This window comes from Amblyomma maculatum, chromosome 6 (assembly GCF_055883805.1).
Source record: "Amblyomma maculatum isolate TAMU_Amacu chromosome 6, ASM5588380v1, whole genome shotgun sequence".
Classification (NCBI taxonomy): Eukaryota; Metazoa; Arthropoda; class Arachnida; order Ixodida; family Ixodidae; genus Amblyomma; species Amblyomma maculatum.
Window position 1 is genome coordinate 121,017,668 of NC_139349.1, and position 20,738 is coordinate 121,038,405.

Below are 20,738 nucleotides of genomic sequence, written 5' to 3' on the forward strand. Positions count from 1 at the left end.
ATCGGGGTGGTAGCAGTAGCTATCATGCTCATTTTTCTCCCTATATCTTAATTATTGATTTAGAAGGGTTAACTAAACCACCATTCTATTTATTAAATTTTGCTCCTACATTACTAACATTATGTCACTTCTCTGCTTTTAAGCCACCAATCTTCCAGCCGTTTTTTGCTAGTTTCCACCGCCAGTTTATTCACCCGGCCACTGTTATCTCTAAAGCCAAGAGCTTCAGGAACAGTGATTGCGCCTGCATCAACTTCCGGATGGATACCATTGCATTCGAGTATAATATGGTCAATTGTTTCACTGCAGTTTCCACATACAGCACATGCGTCATCTCCATTGTTAAATTTCTTTTTGTAGCTGCGTGTTCTAAGGCACCCTGATCTAGCTTCAAAAAGTAGGGCACTGCCTCTTGAGTTATCAAAGAAATCTTCCTTCCTGATCTGCATTTTCCACTTTCGGTATAATTCCACACTCTGTTTCTTTTCCATCGAATTTATCCAATTTTTACCTTCTGTGTTTTTCACCTGTTGCTTAATGCTCTTTATTTCTCCGTCCTTGTTACTAGCATACTTACTAGTTAGTTTCCTAGTTCTTTTCCTCCATTGTGAGTCAACGCTTTTTAGGTACAGGTATTTAAATACCTTAGCTGCCCAACTGTTACTGTCCAATTTCCTCAGGCGTTCCTCATATAATATTTTACTCTGAGCTTCCCGTACTTCGAAAGATGCCCAGCCCATATCTCCCTGTACCGCCTCGTTTGTAGTTTTGCCGTGGGCACCTAGTGCTAATCGTCCAACGGATCTCTGATTTGTTTCTAATGTCGACTGTACCTCTGATTTTAGGCACAAAACCGCATTTCCGAAAGTAAGTCCGGGCACCATAATTCCTTTCCAAATACCCCTCAATACCTCATACCTATTGTATCCCCGCAATGCCTTATGCTTCATTATCCCGGCATTCCTTCGCCCTTTGGCCTTAAGTGATTGCTCATGTTTTCCAATGTATGCCAATCCTTCGTTTACCCATACCCCCAAATATTTATATTCTGCTACTCTAGGTATTTCAAGGCCTTGAATTTTAAGACCCTGATCAGTTGAGCCGTTGAAAATCATCAGACCCGACTTAACTGCGCTGAAACTGAAGCCTAGAGCGTCCCCTTCGTCTCCGCAATGCTTAACTAGAGTTTGCAATTCTTCCAGACTCTCAGCTAGCAGCACAATATCGTCTGCATACATCAAACCGGGGAGGCGCTGCTCTACCGCCTTTCCACCTAATCTGTATGACAGGTTAAAACCTAGGTTACTGTCTTGTATCCTCCGTTCCAGGTTTATCATATAAAGCATGAACAGCACCGGTGATAGAGGACAGCCTTGTCTTAATCCTTTGCATACTTCGACATCCTCCGTACTTCTTATCCCTTCCCACGTAATTTCTACTTTGTTATCCCGGTATATTTCCTGTAGGAACTCTATTACCTCTTAACCGATACCTTCTTCTTTTAATATGTTCCACAGGAGTTCCCTGCTTACGTTGTCGTACGCCCCGTTTATGTCCAGGAAGGCCAAATACAAAGGTCTATTTTCCACTCTCGATATTTCGATGCATTGGGTAAGCACGAACAGGCAATCATCTAAGCGCCTACCATTTCTAAAGCCGTTCTGAAGTTCTCCGAGAAGGCACCGAAAGCAGCTCCCTCTGCCGCGCATTCTCCACAGCCCGTGTTTCGCCGCGTTTCGGAGATTTATGGCCTCCGCGCCCTTTCCCCTCAAACCGAGAGACAGAGCAGTTAGCGCCGAACCGGAACACGTGCGTGACCGAGACGCTTCTGCGAAAGGGAGGCCGGCTTGTAAACATGCGCAACACACTGTCCTGCAGCAACCGGCCGCTCTTCCCATAATTCAGTCGGTTTGGCGCCAACTGTCCAAACTCCAGGCAAGTCGAGCCCAACACCTCCCCATCAAACTGTGCTGCACAGTCTTCAAGCTTGCGGCACACAACAAGATACAAGAGCTCGACGCTTTTCCACCACTTCAATTGTCGACAAGTGCCCCTCGGCCCCCCGCCGGCACAGCGACCCACAGCGAGCGGCTTCGGACAGACTCCGGCGAAATCCGTGATTGCGGCTAGTAGTGCTACGCACTAAAAAACCATTGATTGAAAAACCAACTTCTTATCACACTATCTCAGCAGTAATTCGATTTTTTGCTGCCGGATATGTGGCGTCAGTGTCACGAAATAGATTTCGATAGCATATTTGGGTGTCTTTAGTGTCCCTTTAATGTGTGCACTGGCATCGTACAACGCACGGGCACCTTGCAGTTCGCCCCCATCGAAAAGTGGCTGCCGCGGTCGGGATTCGATCCCGCATCCTTCAGCACAGAAGTCGCCCTAACCGCCGCAAGAGACTACGTGGTTACGCTAGCATGCATTGTGAAGTGCCCAGCAAGATTCCTGCACCGTGCTCACACACCCGAGGACCTCGTTCGGTCGCCCCGCCATTCCGAATGCGAAACGAGCGGTCTTCGCCTGGCGTGCCTCTCACTCGGTGACGGGGACACGCGCAGGTTATGGCACCACAGGAGTGGCGGCGCCAGTCTGGCGCGCCGCGAGAAGCCCCTCTCGCGCGGCTTCCCAAAATTGCGTGCCACAGCGGGGGCTCTGACTGCGAGCGCGGAGGAGAGCCGGCCGCCTGGAATCGCGTAGACCCGGGCTGCGAGCGAGGGAGCGATGAACCCGCTTGGTAGAGCGGCACGGCTGCTGCTGCTGCTAGCGTATCTCTTTCCCTCTGGGCAGCGTCAAGCGCTCGCTTGTGTTTAATGGACTCGCGATGGGCCCTCTCCCGCTTCCCCGCCGGCCGTAATGCATGTGGCGTTTTTTTTTTTTCTTCTTTCTTTCAGCGATTTTCGCGCGTCAAAAAGTGCCGCGCCGACGCGACACCCAGCTCGAGATACATAGAAGGACAGAGCGGCGGCTCGCGCCGCGGATCCCTCGATGCGGAAACAAATGCGCCGGAGAGCGGAAATAACCGCAGAGCGAGGTACGTGGGAGAAACGACGCTGTCCCATTGCGTTAAAATCGCGAAGCAGTTCATTCCAACACTACTGTGCTAAATAAAGCGTACATAGGTCGCACAAGGATTTGGCGTGCTCGAACGAACGAAGATACCTCGGAATGCCTGATAGGATATCAGTGGCACGTTTTTCTTTTTTTACACATTTTGCTTCAGGGAGAAAACACATGCATACATCACGATCCGAGAGTAGGTCGTATACTCACAAAAAAGCGACATTTCGTGCTTGATAAAGCGTTTATTTTCACGACAATCACATTTCTGCAGCCAAACTGCCGCACACCTCAGCGGCCGCTCAAACCGGAAGCAGGAGCTTCCAGTTCGAGAGGACGCGCCACGCTGCCCGCGTGGGCCATTCGGCAAATATCTGGCAGGGCCAGATCGGCGGCGGCGCGCGTTTTTTTGAGTGCGCGTAGTCGGGCGAAAAACGCCGGCTTGACGCGGCAGCAGTAACGCCAGTGCGCGCGGCTACGTAATACGACTGATAAATAAACTGGGTTCGTGAGAGCAGGTTTTAACTTCGGTTGCGGCGCCACCGGGGGTTCGTGCCATGTCGGTCAGCGCGAACGCTGGAGAAATTGCGGAGGAAGCGATGGCTGGGCCACGTTGTTCCGCACGACATGGCAATGTCAGGTCACACCAGGCATCACCACACTGGAACGGTATGAAGCCTTTGCTGACCGGCTTGCGGCTGGAAGGTCAGCTATAAAGCTCACCGGGTGGCATGAGAGGCTGCCGAAGGGTTCCCGGCAGTCTTCCTCCGGGAACCTTCGTTCATTCCATGTGTCACCTCCGATTGCGCTGTCACTTCATGAATGAAATAGCCAGTGATATTTTTTTTTTATTTTATTTTTTTGTCCGAGCCATTCCATACGGCGTCAGTGATCGAAGCTCGTAAGGCAGAGCCAAGCTCCGTTCTTTAGTTCGGTATTTCAGTCTAGTTAATTGTAGTCGCCAGGCCGAGAGTTATAGCAGCCTAAAACTTATTCCGCGTTATGATCGCCGACAGTCATGGCCACGCTCGCGGGTCCATCGCAAGTGAAGAGTACTCCGTACAGCCTGCGTCTCCCTCCTCGTCCCACAGGTATCAAGCACAGGGAAGCCAGAATAGACAAGCTGCGGAATCGCAGTCACTGCCACGAAACAAATGCGCTCTCTACGACATTGAAAGTGTAGAGCTGCGCTTTAACACCTCACAGGGACTGCTCCGCCGCATGGCAGGAGGTCGGTCACAAGGGTTCGGGGAGCACGTTTTGCTGTGAATCAATTGAATCAATATTCCAATTTTTGATCTTGTCAGTTTTCTTTTTTTTTTGTTATTCTTATCAAGCAATTTGTTTGACAAATTTGACACTAAATAGTGTCTGTACATAATGCTTCCCGGTTTCTTAGAAGCACGTTCTTCGTTCGTTATGTGAAACACGTCATGGGTCCAAAGACTGTTTTTTGAAAGGTGTGCCAATCCCCCCTTCTCCCCGCTCGGTGCTCCCATTTCAGTTGACATGTCGGATGTTCGGTGAGACTTATTGAACATGCGTGCCGATGAGCTTCTCGCGCCTTGGCTTCAGCTTTCTGACGTAGTTCTTCTGGCTCTGCCTCGCGGTGTTGTTGGTCGGCTCTGCGTTTTGCGCTCCTACCGGGGACTCCTGACATCAAGTGGGAGCAGGAGGCTAACGCCGCCCGCCCTCGGTAAAGCTGCGTGATTTATGGCCGAGCTGCGTGGCGGCCGGGGGCCTTGAGACAGCCGAGCACTGCATCTCGCGTGTTGGCCTAGCGTCGCGCCGAGAGGGGTCAGCCTGCGAGACCAGGCGTCGCGCAAAGATCCGTGCGCGCGCCTTGATTGGCGTCGCCTCCTTCCTTCGGCTTAGGCTGCTGCAATAACACAGGCGACAGCTCCCCTAGAAATAAGCCACGCGGCCGCTGAGCTTAGGTTTTGTGCAGGCATATATGCCGTGCTGTTATGTTTCTATCGTCTTGCTTTGCGAAGGCGAGTCGTGGCGTTATATCAAAGGCTTTGGTTATATAGACCTTTGCATCGGGCGAGGAGGATGTCAAAACGCCTCCTCTCTGGACTGTTGCAAACCGGTTCCGCTGCTGCTTCCACCTTCTGGCGTCAAGCGTACACAACAGCCCAGCGAGCAATATGACGACGCCTAGGAGGCCCTCGTTGCAAAGGTCTATATGTGCGAATTTAAGAAGAAATTAGCGTTAATACTTGGACGGGGACAGAAAAAAAAACACACCACGAATGTCTACTGTCCCCGTTCTTCTGTGTCGAATTCCGTCCTCGTCCAAGTATTAGCTCTAATTTCTTCTTAAATATGCAGAACCAACTAGCCCGATAACACGCACTCCTGATATATGTGCGTGCATATGTTCTTGTGAGTGTGCCTGTTTTTACACCGTGGTGTCTCCATATTTTTTTTTTAATGACATTTCATTCTAACCTGTTTGTCCTGTCGTGTTAATCTTTACTTGTGGCTTTTAATTGTATTTCATTTCGCCTTTCTTCGTAACGGAAATTATATACTTCAAAATGTCCGTGGGACAGATCGACGCCTCCGCACTGGCGAATGAAACAGAATTGGTATTTCATCATTTGTGCAAGTTTCACAGAATGAAGCACGCTTATTTTAAATAATCCCTCGCATACTATAGTCCGTTTCATTCGTCCCTCTCGGTACATATCTCCGCCAGGCTTTGTCGTAATTAGGTCGTTTTTCCTGGGAAATTCTCGCGCGTAGTAGTTGGCTGCGATAGTTTGCGCCAGACGTTTTTTTGTTTGGCGATTTAAAATATTGAGTCCAACTAAGTCTGTGTGCATACTACTTCCCAGCTTTTTAAAAGGAAACTCATTTAGCTTCGCTTGTGTGGGTCCGCAACGTGACTCGTATATTCGCCTCCGTTCAAAACTTTCCAGACAAATGTGTCTGGTATTTCTGCTCTGCGGTCGCGGCTTCTCCATTCGGAGGCCGGCTGTTTACGTTGGCGGTCAGTTCCTTCAGAAAAGCCTCCTCTTATCGACAACGGGATCAGGGCGAGGCTAGGCGCGGGAAGCTGCTTTATACCGCTGGTGACGTCCGTGCGCTGTTTGTTTTGTTCAGCGACCGCGTTGGCGCTGCCTATCGAGGCGCGCGATTGGCCGGTGCATGGTCGGGCTGGCTTCCGCGCTGGAGTCCTGGAGTGACGTGGCTGGAACGCTCGACGCTGGCGTTGGGAGGCAGCGTCGGAAATGAGCCAGCCTGTGCGCGGATTAAGCGCGCCAGCGGTTTTCGTGTTGGCGTTTCTTTTCTTTTCGTCGTCGCTGGCATTGCTTCGCCTGACACTTCGGGGTCTTGCAGTCGTGTGGGCAGAGGAAGCGGTATACACTCGTGAACCATGAAAAGGATTTGGTGCACAGTCACTTATTTCATTAAATAGCTTTTAGGTACAGGGGGCGGTCAGGTTAGGCTGGTTTATTAACGACTTCGCTATGTTCCCAAATTTCTGTCCGCAGACCGCGTCCGCAAAATCGTGTCCCCAGCAATTGCGGGTAATTGAGAAGTGATAGAGGTTAATGAGTGGTGCCAATCGATAGAGGCTGGCTTAATGTTGGTGCAGAAAAATAATTAGGCCAATAAGTTAATTAGGTGATTAATTAGAATGGTTCACAGGAAAGGAAAGGCGCAGTATCTGCCACACTTGTTCTGCGGACACCTGAACCGCGCTGTAAGGGAAGGAAGGTGGGAGTGAAAACGAAGAGAAGCCGGTGCCGGTAGTGGATATGACGTCAAGGATGTGATGTCACGCGACCAAAAGTAGAGCCAAAGAAAAGAGCTTGGGAAGGGATTAGTGCGCTATTTGAAAGTACCAAAGGCTAAAAGGGGTAAACAAGAAGTGAATTAATATTAGGTAGAGGATGTGACGTCACGCAACCGGAAGTAGAGCCGAAAAAGGGCCTAGGAAGGGATCGGCGCGCAATTTGAAAGTGCCAAGAATAAAATGGGCAAACAAGAGGTGAATTAAGCTACTGGAAGCAACCAACAGCAGCATCCGTGCTTTCGCATTACTCCAATGTAGATTCTACAGTGCTCTTTAATTTTTTTGTTAAGGAGATCAGATTTGTGTACATTAAGCGTGCCCTTTAACAGGTGTGAAAATGAACCTCGTGCTGCTATACAGTCGACAAAAATGCAGTTTCTCAATATCAGTCTAGCAAATGATCTAGCTTTAGCACTATCACCAGCATGGAGACTGGTGACAGTCTCTGTGCCACCCATCTACACTAATGTAATTTGGAACCACTTTTGGCAAAGCCGGGACACCTGGGATATAATAAACAGTGAGTGCTTCAGCAAACATTAGCGTCATGTTTCTGTTGGGCATAGTTATGATAAAACATCCTTCAAATTTTGGCACAACTGTCACTTGGTTATTCATGCTGTTGTGGCTGTCTGTGTGTGAGAAAGAGTACCTTTGCTGTTTAAGTATGTTAAGCGTGAGCATCGCAGAACCCTTCAGTTGCAGGCACAGCACTGTCATCTTCATTTGTTGCTACGGTTGGCCTGATGTAACAGCACCTTTTATAAACACAGCAGGAGGGGCAGCAAATTTTTACGGAATAACTTTTACAGCAGCCCTATGAAATGTTACGGCACAATACACGCAGCAGGAAAAACTAGTGAACTGAACATTCATGAATTGGGTTCATACATGTCGGACTGATGCGCAGGGGCCACTGAGATGTGGTGGTGGTGGTATAGTGAGTGCAGCTAACTGCCACGAGTTTTAACATGGCACAGCTGAAATAAATTTCTGCCAGTCTTGAACAGTTTATTGGGAATAAACTCTGGCAATGGTGGCTGTACGATGTGCCTCATACCTTCATCGTACATATTCACGTCTCAATTGTTACAATTACAGGTCTAGTTTTGGTTTGTCAGAACCTTGAGGCTTGCTTGCTGTGCATGGCAATGTATGAATTGCGGAGGCAACCTGAAGGGGAGAGAAAAGTAGATTTAAACCCAAAGTAACTCTAGCAGAGGAGGAAAACTTTGCTTCTCGCATGTCTTTAATCTTTCTTGCATGTTTCAGTACTAATCAAGGCCACTACCAGCCAGAGTAAAGAAACAGAGAAGTTCCTGGTTTCACGTTGTGTTGTATATCTGAAGCACAAGCTTTTCTGCTTGTACTTATTTTGGTCGTGCTGGTCTTTTTTATCAACGTCAAGCTGCTATGCGTGTAGAAAATCGTGTGATACTTTTGATGTGCATAATGAGCTCAGTGCATGCATATGGGCTTGCGATGTTGTGCTGTGGGTGAGGCCAGACAGTGACTCTTCCCACACGTGCAGGTAGAGCGGGGGCCCTGTCAGGCATGATGGAGGCTCCCCTGGCTCAGCAGCAGCAGTACAGCCTGTCCCAGCTCAACTACAACAACAACAATAACAGCCACGGGAGGCGGCCGCAGAAGGATGCACCGGCGAGCGCCACATCCTCCTGCACGGACTCTGTGCTGCTGCAGGATGGGGGAGACGAACTCCAGTGGTGTGCCGACTACCCTTTCAACAGGTGGCGCCTCTACTTTGTGTGGGTCGCGACGCATTCTCGTCGGCCCCTTCTTTTGGTCCCTTTCTTGTCGTGCACCGTGCTTTACGTCTCGTGTTCACCGGGGGCCGAATTACGCTCCGATTGCATCACAACTGTCACAAACTGATCGGCTAGCTCCACTCCTATTGGTCGATTCTGACCGGCGGACCTGTTGACCAATAGGAACGGGGGCTGATTGATAGGTTTGTGACAATTTTTGTGGTGTGCTCGGGGCGTATTGGCCCCTTGACAACAGTCACTGGAAACATGGTAGTGGTGCAGCCATCAAGTTTACTTGTTTGAGAAGACCGTTAGAACAGAGGTGCCGTCAGTAAGGGAATGCCACTAAGACCAAGAAGAAGCAGCTTCTGGTGAAGTGTGCATGATTACCTTCTTTTCCTCTCTTTTTTTTTTTTTAAAGTGGAGCTCGCAACAGTCACAACATTCAATCTGCGAAACAGCTTTGACATTCCTGAACATGTTTTGTTGTACGCAATTGTTCTGTCTGCTCCCACTTCCGTTCTTCCTCAGTTTCTGGCTGCTGCAGCCAGATTGCGAGGCACAAAACTCGGAATTATTAGTTGGCAACCTCTTTGGAATGTTGGCAAAAAGGTGTACTTTCGTTTTCCATTTATTGATCGTTCAAAAGAATCGTATAATGCGGTCAGGAATTCATCTATTTCGATTTTGCACTTACCTGGTGATCGTACAAAAGATTGGATTATTGAAATGAAAACAAGGGGTTTGAGACTTACTTTGCAAAGAGCGTGTCAAGATTGTACTAAGATTCCCACCCTGTCAGGTGAGTAATGTGCCATTTCTGTCTGGGTCCTCATTTGTCCACGCGATCACTCAACAGTGTTTTCAGTCTCATTTAGACTTTCTTTTTTGAAGCCGTTCTTCTCTTTAAGGGTCTTATGCTAGCAGTTAGCATATGTTAGGGATTTCTAAAATACTTGCATGTACAAGCAGATGTACTGGGTGTGGGAGGTATTTGATAACTGACACACGCCTACGGCAAAAATGAGCTGACATTATAACTAGAGAATTTGTTTTAACCTTACGTACAGGTGGCTACTACGCAGTTAATAACATAATGCAACAAAACCACCACCAGCCGCAACATCAACCTCAAGCACACTGTCAACACCAAGTGCAGGCTTGGTTTTAGGGATGTTCGCTGTCGCATCTGCAACAGCTTCCTTAAGCATCACCATGGTGTTGTATGGATGGCTGTTGGAGTTCCTTTCAGCAGCACCGTTGTGTGATAGTCCTTTGGGTTAACAACTGACAGGGCAATGGTCCTGATTAACCAAACCTTGAATGGTGACCTTGTCAACCTGCAGCTCCTTTGTGTGTGCCCTCGTGGACTTCCCAGGATCCTGAAAGATGACACATTTGATGCGGCATACCGACTCTGACACTTTCTGAATGCCACAAATGTTATTTTTTCTTGTGAGAAATGTTGGTCACGTCACTGCTGGCAGCCCTTGCTTCGCTCCATACCTTGAGACGAATCAAGGTGGCCTGCTAGATGGCGATGGCATGAGTTGAGTTACCCCATCAGGTGGCCATGTGAGGAAAGAATTGTTAATGATGAAATCAGGGGTTCTTGATGGATTGATGGTTCGGACTCGCGAACATTCACATTACTCGACGGCAGGAAAAAAAGGTTAACTATTTATTTACACATAAATAAAACATGACACAAGCAAGGAGAAAACTGTTTACATGACTGAATCGTTGAATAGACGAAATCAGGCCTGGCTTAACCCAGAGGGCTTACTTTTAAGCCCTCTGTCTCCGTCCTTGGCGGGGACAACAACCGATAAGCAATAAGGCAACTCTTCTCGCCAGTCGATGGTCAGAGCAAGGAAAATAAAGCTTCTGTCAGCTAATCAAAAACTGGGGAAAGGATATTAATTAATCAAATAGTTGGGAAAGGAGAGGTCCCAAGCAAACATATAAACAGCACTGACGTCACTGCATTCCGATCCTCTACTTTCCCCTAAGTTTTCTTTTCCGCACACGTGCTTACGGACAAACGTATGCCGCAGGAACAATCGCTGAAGGTTCTTTATAAAGAAAAAGTAAGCTGTTGAATAGGGGTCAAGCGCTCAGTGGCAACTCCAGCTTAACGAGGCACCTCTTCTGAGCACCTGAAGCTCAAACGCCGCATCGAGTACCGGTCAGCCACCGTGCACCTGCAGCTTCCTGACAATAAGCTATGCACATGAGCAGAGTGAATGACGCACACGTAGGGAAACGAGAAGGCATAAAAAAAGTTAATGTCCACTGGCCGCAGAAATGACATTCAACACTGTGAACACTGCACAAAGCTGCATGTTGGATAGACGTCTATGGTAGGAAGGCAAGATTGGGAGGGAACGAGCGCTCCGCAGTGGCGGGTGCTGCCGGAAACATTAGAGCAGCCACCGAGCCTCCGTCATACGTCCACAGTTCCACCAATTTGGTAATCGTCGTGACCGAGGACAGGTGCACACTGAATAGCTACCTCGCTTTGTACATTCTGTGCGGGAGACCGAATACCACAGCAGCATGCTTCTTCTTCTACTTGATTACCCTGGTCTACCGAGTTTACTATCAGCAGAAAAGGATTCGTATCTATGAGGAAGAGGATAATGTCACCATAAATGGGTGTTCTCAAATACCTGCCACATTCACTAGAATACTCACCAGAGCCATACCTCAGTCACCGAGAAATGCGAAGGTTTTCATCTTGATAACATTGTTCTGCAGTCATTTTGAACGCCTGTCTCGGTATGGTTGTAGGAAAGATTGTCCTGATTTGAGTGCCTTTTACCTGCGCTCACATTGGTGGAAATTGTGCCCTGTACACAAGGGGTCACATCCACAAATCTAAGCGCAGCTTTTGAAGGAGTGTTAGCTTTCAGAGCAGAGCGTAGCATCCGTAGCCCCCATTGTTTTTAATAGGAATTGTGGATCATTGAAGGGCAAAAATCAGTTCTTTTTTGGACATGGTGCTGGTCTCGAGGAGGACGCCATAGCAGCAAGCCTGGTCTATCAGGAAATAACAGAACTTGACAGCTAAGATAAACTCCTGCCAAGTGGCATTCACAGCGACGTCTGAATACTGCTTTGCATCATGGTTTCAGCATCAAGACAAATGTCTCAAAAGTAAGCGATAAGTGAAAATGTTCTGGCAACTGTGTGCTCCTCGCACAGTTATGCGGCTCCCTGGGTGCCACCATATTGTTCTCTGGGCTGTTGTGTGTACCTTGGGCTAATGGAATAGAAGCTGCAGTGGAACCGCTTTTTGTCAGCCCAGAGAGGAGTCATTTCCAGAGCTCCTCAATACTACCAGTTGCAAAACTTCTCATAGTTCCCATGTGTCAAAAAACGGCGGTTTTGATTGGTCAAAATTCGGGTGTTTACGAATGGTGGTGGCACCCGCAGCCATCAAAGGAAACTGTGTCTAAATTCTAAACTCTCTGACTGTTGATAAATGCGCAACAATTACAAAAAATAAAATTAGCTGAAGACTTGCAGCGGCAAACAATATTAGGATAACAGCCATATAGTTAAGATGGAAAACGGGAGAGAAAAGTTTGATTTCCAAACAGCAATGGCGGCAATAGCAAAAAAGCTTGTATTGAGCGTTTCCGGATGGCGCGACAATTCATAGACGCCCGAAAAATGTACAAAATTCGGTCACTTTGTGAAGTGGAGTTTCGCAACTGTTATGATCTAAAAGCTTTGGTCATTTCGACACCACCTGTGGGCCCAGTGCAAAGGTTATTGGCTTACTCCTTAGATGCAAGTGCACTTGGTAAGGGAAGGGTTATTTATTTTCTCTCGAGGGGAGATGAGATAGCCGTGAGAATGGTGCAGGCACGAGTGCATTGCCCCGAAGTAGAGCAACTGTGTCGCTCTGTTTGCTCAGTAGCTTACTGCTTGGAACACTCTAGACAGGTGTCATCGAGAGCGTGTACAAGGACCCAGTGAGTGTGAAGCACCATAGGCAAAAGGGGAGTGGTTTGCTGCATGGCCATTGCATAGTCTGAGCCTTCCCTCGGGCAGAACTGCCGCCCATCCTCCACAGATTCATCACTGAATGGCAGTGGGGCTGATTTGGATGTGATCATTTCCTCCTCCCTTTTTGTTTTTTTGTGGTAATTAGCGTAATGTCGTAACAGCAGCAGTTGCCTTCCTCCTTGGTTGGTGGCCCTGCAGTCTGAGGAGTTGCTACCACAATGATTTCGCACTACAGGTAACAAACACAGGCCATGATCTTGAGAAGGGCGTTTGTCCTCAAGCTTGCTGCCTGCTCAGAATGCAGGCAAGTGACCGCTACAGCAGAGCATTTCTCGTGAATGCTTGGAGAAAATGGAGCTGAATGAGGAACCACACTGTGGGGGCACAGACGACCAGCTCACCTCACATGGCAGAGTGCTCTCGCAGCTCAGAGTGATAGGTCGCTCATAATCGTTGAACAATGGTATTCAGCTTGAGGTGTTCAGCCTTCCATGCTGAAGGATGAAGCTACCTGAGGGAAGGCACAATCCCACTTTTCCATTTGTCCCGCTGCAGTGACTCTGTGGTTAGAGAGCTTGACTGCTCAACCCAAGGATGCAGATTCCAATCCCGCAGCCACTTTTCAATGGAGTTAGAAAGTGAAGCGCCTGTGTGCTGTGTGATGTCAATACACATTAAAGGAACCCCAGGTGGTCGAAATTTCTGGAGCCCTCCACTACGGCATCCTTCACAGCCAGAATCTCAAAGCAACTTAGGCTAACCAAACCCACTATCCCGTGAATGGAGCGCTTCTTGTTCCAGGAAAAGGGGAAGGAGACCACCATGAAAGCATCGAAGCGAGTAATTTCTTAACAGCTGCTGGGCTGTAACAGGAGAAGGGAGTCCCCGCACATTTTTGTTCTTTCGAACTCTGTGGCTGAATGAAATGCACCAATGAGATAGTTCAGTGTCTTGACATTTTGTGTATATATTCATTTAAAGATGTTGGAGCCATTCTTATGTTACCGTACATAGTAAAAACTTTATATAATGATTGGTTTGGTTGGTTTGTGGGGTCTAACGTCCCAGAGCGACTCAGGCTAGGAGAGACGCCGTAGTGGAGGACTCCAGAAATTTCGACCATCTGGGGTTCTTTAGCGTGCACTGACATCGCACTGCACACGGGCGCCTTGCTTTTTGCCTCCATAGAAAAGCGGCCGTTGAGGCTGAGATTCGATCCCGCATCCTTTTACGTGCTACTTTGACAGGCTCTTACTGATTGCATGGGACATAGCGGTATAGTTTGGTCTGTATCAACAGCTATGTCCACTGCTTGAGGATGTTAGGGCCACACTGACTTGACTATGCCGCAGAAGGCTGTTAGGAGCGTAGCATCATTTTCTGATGGTAGATCCGTGTTGCTTAGTACCAGATGTAGTTTGGTTAAATTATCCAGCGCCAACAAGCATTCCACACTTGCACCTACCTGCATGTGTTGACTAAGTGCACTCCTCTTTTCCTTTGCTAGGGAGTTCCAGAGGCACTTGTGCTCCTCATCGCTCACATCTTCGGGCCGGCTAATGCGGCGCAGCATCCTCTCTGTGTCGGGGGATGACGGGGGTAGCCTGGGAGGGGTAGACCTCTCCTACGAGGACCTGTCCAAGAACTTTGATGCCAACCTGGCTGAGATCGACATGGAGACCTTCCGGTCGGAAGACATCCACGCCATCCTCACCCTGCCGGCCCTCTACGGAGGCGACTTCCAGTCCGCCAGCCGTGGAGAGCAGTGTGCTTCCGTGTCCGGCTCCTTTCTGGAAGCATTGCCGCTGGATGCCTCATCTGTGCAGTGAGCACCTTGCTAATGTCCCCGGGGGGGTGTGGCTGATTCTCTGGGGTCGTTAGTTTGTAGCGTAATGTTCACAGTTAGTGCTGTGCTTGCTCACTGTTGTGACCAAAGTTCCAGAGTAGCCGCTCTGTGGCTGTTATGCAACTCTCATTTTACAAGCTCCATAGTGGTATGTTTGCGGTCAGTGCAAGTGTTGTTGAGATCGTGGCCCTGGAGTTCCAGCTCTGAAGATGAGTTGATTCGGGCATGTTCCATCATTCATAATGAATGGCCCACAATGAGTTGATTTTGGTGGCAAAGGGTGAATGAGCAATTTAGTTCAACCTAACGCAAGCAATGTTTAAATAAAATGGAATAATGATTAAACGGGGACAAATTGTGCTGGCAAAACTCACTTGAGGCAGGAGTCTGAGGCTCACTCTTCCCATATTGCCCAGTATGCAACATGGCCGCACCTTTCATCCATCTGCGAGAAGGTTTGCGTGCCTGGACCTCATTACCTCGACCGTACCGAAGTCTCCGAAGAGTGCAAATATTGCCCTAAGGAAGGGGATGTCCAGAACTTAAGTAATAAGACTGGTCAGCTTACGGTCTATTTCCTAGAAGGTGTTTACCAAGGTAACCTCAATGAAGGGACCAGGCATGTTGCTGTAAAGGGGTATTGCCTAGAAGGTGTTTACCAAGGTAGCCTCAATGGAGGGACCAGGCATGTTGCTGTAAAGGCTACACGGAATATAACCAAGCCCTCTATATGTATTAGGGCTTGGACATTTTAGTATTTATTTTCTGAAAATTTGGGGGACTGAAAATTAGGGTGACTGCTTGTGTTTATTTCATAGTTTGAAATCTCCTTTCTTTCTTTTAGTAGGGGGAGGCTGGGGGTGGGAGAAGGGGGGAGGAAATATGCTATTTCAAGAATCTTTTTGTTGATTCGTATACGAATACTACGTGGTAAAAAAATTACTTAGTACTTTATGTGGCATTTTTTTTATCTGCATGAACAGTATTTGCAAATCGTTGCTAAAGTAAGTTATGCAACATCGAAGTTTATTTCCGAGGGTTAGTTCGAGATGTCATTGCTTGGACAGGTTGATGTGAAAGTAGGGTGTCATGGGTCCATGACAGAGATGGAAAATGCTGTTTTATAAATATTCAATGCAATGATGGGAAGCCGACCTTGAATACTTTTTTTCCTGGACGCCCACTTCAGTGAGGGCTGGTGCAATTTAAGCTTATGCTTCATGAAACACGTGTACTTTGTTTGAAGTTCTGGATAAGCTGAAGATTTTTTTACCGTTCCCTTAACGTTACACGCAAGGTAAGTCCACTGCATGGGTTATTGTTCAAACAATCTGACGGTATTACAAAGTTACCTTGACTCTTGAGTGATCTTTGTGCGCTAAGAAAATTTTCCACACTGAAATGTTGAGAATGCATCAGCATTAAGACATTTGCTTGTAAACATGGTGAGTCTCTGAAGCGAAACAGGGGCGTAAGTGGAAAAAGACGATGGATTGCCATCTGGTGGCAAAAAAAAGATTGTCGTCAGCAAATAGTAAAAGATGAGGGGGGGACCCAGAAATAACGAGAATTTTGTGATAAAAAGATGGACTTTATTTTTTAAATAAAACTATAATTACCCTCACAGTAGTATTTTACACTGGTACTAATGCACTTGTCCAAACATTAATTTGGTCTTTGGAAGCACCTTGCAAATTCAGCCTCATTGAAACCTGCTAGCACCATCGCGACGTTGCATTTGACTTCATTGTCCTCTGCAAAGTGCACGAGATTTTCATTTCTTGACCCTTGTTTTCTTTCGTGTTCATACCCATCGCACCATGACTAGTTGCCTAAGGCGATTTTATTGAAAAACTCGGATCTGCCATTTGTTTGTCACGAATCCACTACAAGCACACCACTCAGAACTGCTGCTAACGAAACTTCATGCATCGTTGTCAGTTGATGCCTGTTTGCATACCAACTCCGGAGAGGTCCTCCCTCAATGCTTTTGTGCCACACCTTCCTATTACAAGTTACTAGCACCACGAACCCCAGTTGGTTGAAACTTTATGTCTGTACAGTTACAGAAACACAACAAATGTGGGAGATCCATGCGATGGTTGAAGGTGAGACCATAAATTGACAAAGGAGGCAATTCTCGACAGAATGTGTGTTTTCAAATTTCACTTCATGAATTATTCAGAAATGTGCTTTAGAGGACTGATCAGCAGACCGACCATCATGCCTGATCCCCTATGAAGGTGCATTTCGAAAACAGTGGGCACTGCCGGTCGTATGGTCCTTTTTCTTGATAGCTCGATTGTCTATTAATAACAGCCCTGGGTTGCTCTTTTCTGGGATTTGGGATGTCTTTGTAAGCGTTCGTGCATATGCAAGATTAGTTTGAACCTGTTGACCACCCCTCAGAGAGATTTCGTGTTTCCAGTGGCAAAGTGGAGAGCAGCGGCTCCACGGGGCAGGAGGAGGACTCTGGCGAGATGTCCATCTGCCGGGACGAGCCCCTCTTCTCGCCCGTCAAGGAGTGCGGGCCACCCTTGGCACGGGGTGCCACCGCCGCCCTGTCCACAGACAGCCTGGACTCGTACGAGGAGCACGACCTGGTGCTCACCTGCCAGGCCAACAAGGACAATTACACCATCGCCTTCCAGCAGAGCGGCACCCACTTCTCGGACGACCTCTCGGAGGGGCCCTTGGACCACCACAGCAGTGGCAGTGCTGCGAGCGCTACGGTGAGTCAGCTGTACAAGCTTATCAGGGTGGTTAACTCTTCTTGCTCAACTTCTTCATATTTTTGTGGTTGAGGGTGACAAATGGGACATCTGCCAGCAGAATCTTGCGTGAAGTCTATTATAACATCAGGCGCAAAGTTTGCCGATTTCTGCACATGAAGATTGCCGGCAAGATTTTACGAGGCAACCTATGGCACTTGAAAAAGCTAATGTGCTCTGCTTTCGAATATACTTGTGTTGACCACTCGGATTTATACCATATTTATTCGAATGTAACGAGTTTTTTTTCATGATTTTTGTCTCTCAAAGTCTACCTTCGCGTTATAATCGAATACTGCGATTCGGTTGACTAAAGCAGCGCCGGGGTGCAGCCATATTGAATCCACCACCACTCGGTTCCGGTTTCCGCGGTTTCACGATGTTATGTTGCCAACATGGGTACCAGGGAAGCCAAATCGGCCAAATCCCAATCCATCCAAAGTCAAAACGTTGCGCTTTTTCTCGTAGGCTCAGAATCACGTCGTCCCGTTGATCACGCGCTTGTCGCATCTTTCGCAGTGGATTAGCGTGGCTACTTCTGTGATTGCATTTCGCATAATGGCAACGCGCTGTGCACGGTATGACGCCCACCTCAAAAAGGCTATTGTGATAGCACAAGGAATCTGAAATTCTGCAGTAGCTTGACAGCTAGGCGTTACTAATCTAACTTACGGTGGGCCTGGCCGCAAAGGCTTCCGAATAGTCTGGGAGGAAGAGAGTGAGAAGGAAGACTGGGTTTCGGAGAACTCTTGCCTCTGACAACGAAGGTGAATGAGCACTTTTGATTAGACTTCTATGGCCATAACGTCTATTAAAGGTACTTATTCAAGCGATTATCTCGTATTACATTCACGCTTTTATTTTTTTCCCACTGGGCAGTATGGTCACCCCTCGCGTCACATTCGCGGTCGCGTTACATTTGAGTAAATGCAGTAAGTCAACTCCAAACTCTTTGCTGATTTTGCCAAGCCTTTGTCAACATTCTTGCCCCAGGAGGAAAGAACTGGACCCCTTAAATATAGGCCAATATTGTCCATGCTCTGGCCGATGAAAAAAAGAAACGGAAGGCGTGTTTCCAAGGCACGCTCTCATTTTGTTTCCTGCAAGATGTTGTAGCTGTGTGCATGCAGCTCTTAGCAGCAGATGCGTTAAAATGCAGTTGCGAGGCCAGCGGTGCGATCTGAATGACGACCACACGCGATAAAAGGGCCCACCGTCCTGCCCCCCACGTGCATGCGGCCATCTGGGTAGCACAGAAACCGACGGCAATCCGAATTTTCAGGGGTACTCCTGTGTGTGATTTAAGCACGGCACACACTCTGAAGGGCACCGGCAGGTGCTGTCACACCACCTGTTGCTCACCTGCAGACGCAGTCAACAGCAAGGGGAAGCTGGGTAAACGTCTCGTCATATGCGTTTCTTCATTTCCTCGTTTTTTCTTGCTGCAAAAGTCTTGCAAGATGAATAAATTACCAACTGGCCGAAAATTGGGTTTGTTGCTCAGCAGTTCTCGTTCTTCTTCTTCTTCTTCTTTTTTTTCTTTTTTTTTTTTTTACCCCTCTCAGCACGGTGCTCCGTGAATCCGAGTGGGAGCGGACACCAGTGTGGGGTGCATGTTACTTGCGGCTTGGCCAACACTTAGATCCTGCAGATAGGTCAGCTCCGCTAATAGGTCTTCCCTCCCCACACGGTTCAAGGAAATCGTTTTTGTAAAAAGGAAGAAAATTATGCTAATGCAACATTCATAGTGTACATATCTGCGGCATCAAAAAAGGGCATGTATTTCGATGCAACTGGTGTTGGTTTGTTGACCCTGCCATGCTGATGTGGTGGACCTGAGAATTTTACATCATGGAAATATTTTTGCCACAATGGAAAGTTTCCCATTTCAAGTGGTCGATTCGTAGCACAAACATTTCAGTGAGAATTGTTCCATCAGAGCATGCGCCCGATTCTATGTAGTCTGATGCTGGAAACCGTGAGTAGCGACAGCGATGACGATTCCACGTCCATGAAAGTGTTTTACCTGAAAACTTAATGAATCTCACCTGCCAGACAGTAATTAGGCATTTTTAGTGCAGAATAACGTCCGTTTAAGTTTCTACAACGGAGGCTGTTACGGCACAGGAACGTACGCACCACTGACAGAAGATTGTGCACTTAGCCAGTGACGTTTTCCTTAGATGTGGTCACATTGGTTGCTGCAGTGATAACTACAGCTTCTCGCTCGTTTTTGCATGATTTTCAGTGCGAAATTAATTTTACAAATCTTTGTTTCTTGGATATTGTAGTGATCTATCTACACTCTACAAGGCAGGATCTTTTCATTTCCACCATAATCCCATTGCATATGTCGATGAGTGTTTGGTCCCTTTAAGCGATTGTTGAGCTCTGTGCATTTTTGTAGAAGCAGAGTGGCCTTTTTGGTGCTCATCGGTTCGGTCTACTTGCTTTCCTGGTTTCACTGGCGCGTTACTCTCCCAGGCTTCCTCAAGTGCTCCTTAGCATTTCGCTTCCTTAATGTGTGGCTCCCCACTCAGTGTCAGCTTGCCGGTTGCTGTGGGACGCGATTTTCTCACAAATACAGACTTTTTGCTTTTTTTACCAGTATCCTGCCAGACTTTTACCAGAATTCAGCCATGATCATTGAACACAGCCTGCTGACAGGCTCTCATTTTGAGTGATGAAACCTGTTGTCTCCCCCTAGGGCAGACTTAACCGGAAGGGGCATTTGCGCTCGCATCTGGAAGCAATGCAACAGCTTAACATGATAGTCTGCCTACCCCGTTTTGTGCTGAGGCAAATTTCTGGCGTGTTTGTGTGTGACTGTCCAGCCGGCGTGCGGTGGTCCTGGGTCCATGGCGCGGTCCGAACTGTCCTTCACCACCTGGCACCGGTTGCGGTCGTCCGGTGTGCGCCTCAAGCCGGAAGCCGACTCGGGCAAGAGCCAGAGCCTCCCCAACCTTCTGCGACGGTCGGCAGCCGTGGCAGGGCGCATGGACGTGGCAGGCAGCTGCCTGCCGCTCTACACACTGCAGGTGAACAACCTGATCCCCCACGGCTCGCCAGGTGGCAGGTGCTGTTGGCTGCCGACAGATTTCTCTGGCGCCCGATTTTCTGGTTCTAATCCATAAACTCAATGTGCAATGCCGATCAAAATTTCAGGCGTTTGAAACTTTTCTCTTTTGATTTTTTGGACTTTATCCTCTCGATTGCAGCCCAAAAGCTACGAAAAATTGCCACATCCTTGCCATTTTGTTTTATTGCGACAGCAATACTGCGCCAGGTTTCGGCCCATCGTGTCGTCCTGGAAAGGGTTACGTTTGGCCTTAAACAGCCGCGAAGAAGAAGAAGAAGAAAGCTTGATCACCGGCAGCTAATGCATTCGCTCCACATTCGGTTCAGCAGAATTGAATCCTTCTCATTTATATGTGGTCTGGTAGCTTACGCTCTCACGTTATACT

General features: G+C 47.9%; 1 protein-coding gene across 4 annotated transcripts in view; it reads left to right on the forward strand.

The window, feature by feature from the left end:
- LOC146186671 (uncharacterized) overlaps positions 1-20,738 on the forward strand; it is a 123,339-nt gene that overhangs the window by 57,769 nt on the left and 44,832 nt on the right. For 3 of the 4 annotated variants that reach the window (XM_084607368.1, XM_084607367.1, XM_084607366.1), the window contains exons 2-5: positions 8,406-8,622; positions 14,165-14,482; positions 16,932-17,235; positions 20,109-20,312. In XM_084607368.1, coding sequence (XP_084463494.1) covers positions 8,429-8,622; positions 14,165-14,482; positions 16,932-17,235; positions 20,109-20,312 — 1,020 coding nt within the window. In that variant the 5' untranslated portion in view covers positions 8,406-8,428. The remainder of the gene's footprint in view (positions 1-8,405; positions 8,623-14,164; positions 14,483-16,931; positions 17,236-20,108; positions 20,313-20,738) is intronic. The other variant, XM_084607369.1, reaches the window with a different exon arrangement.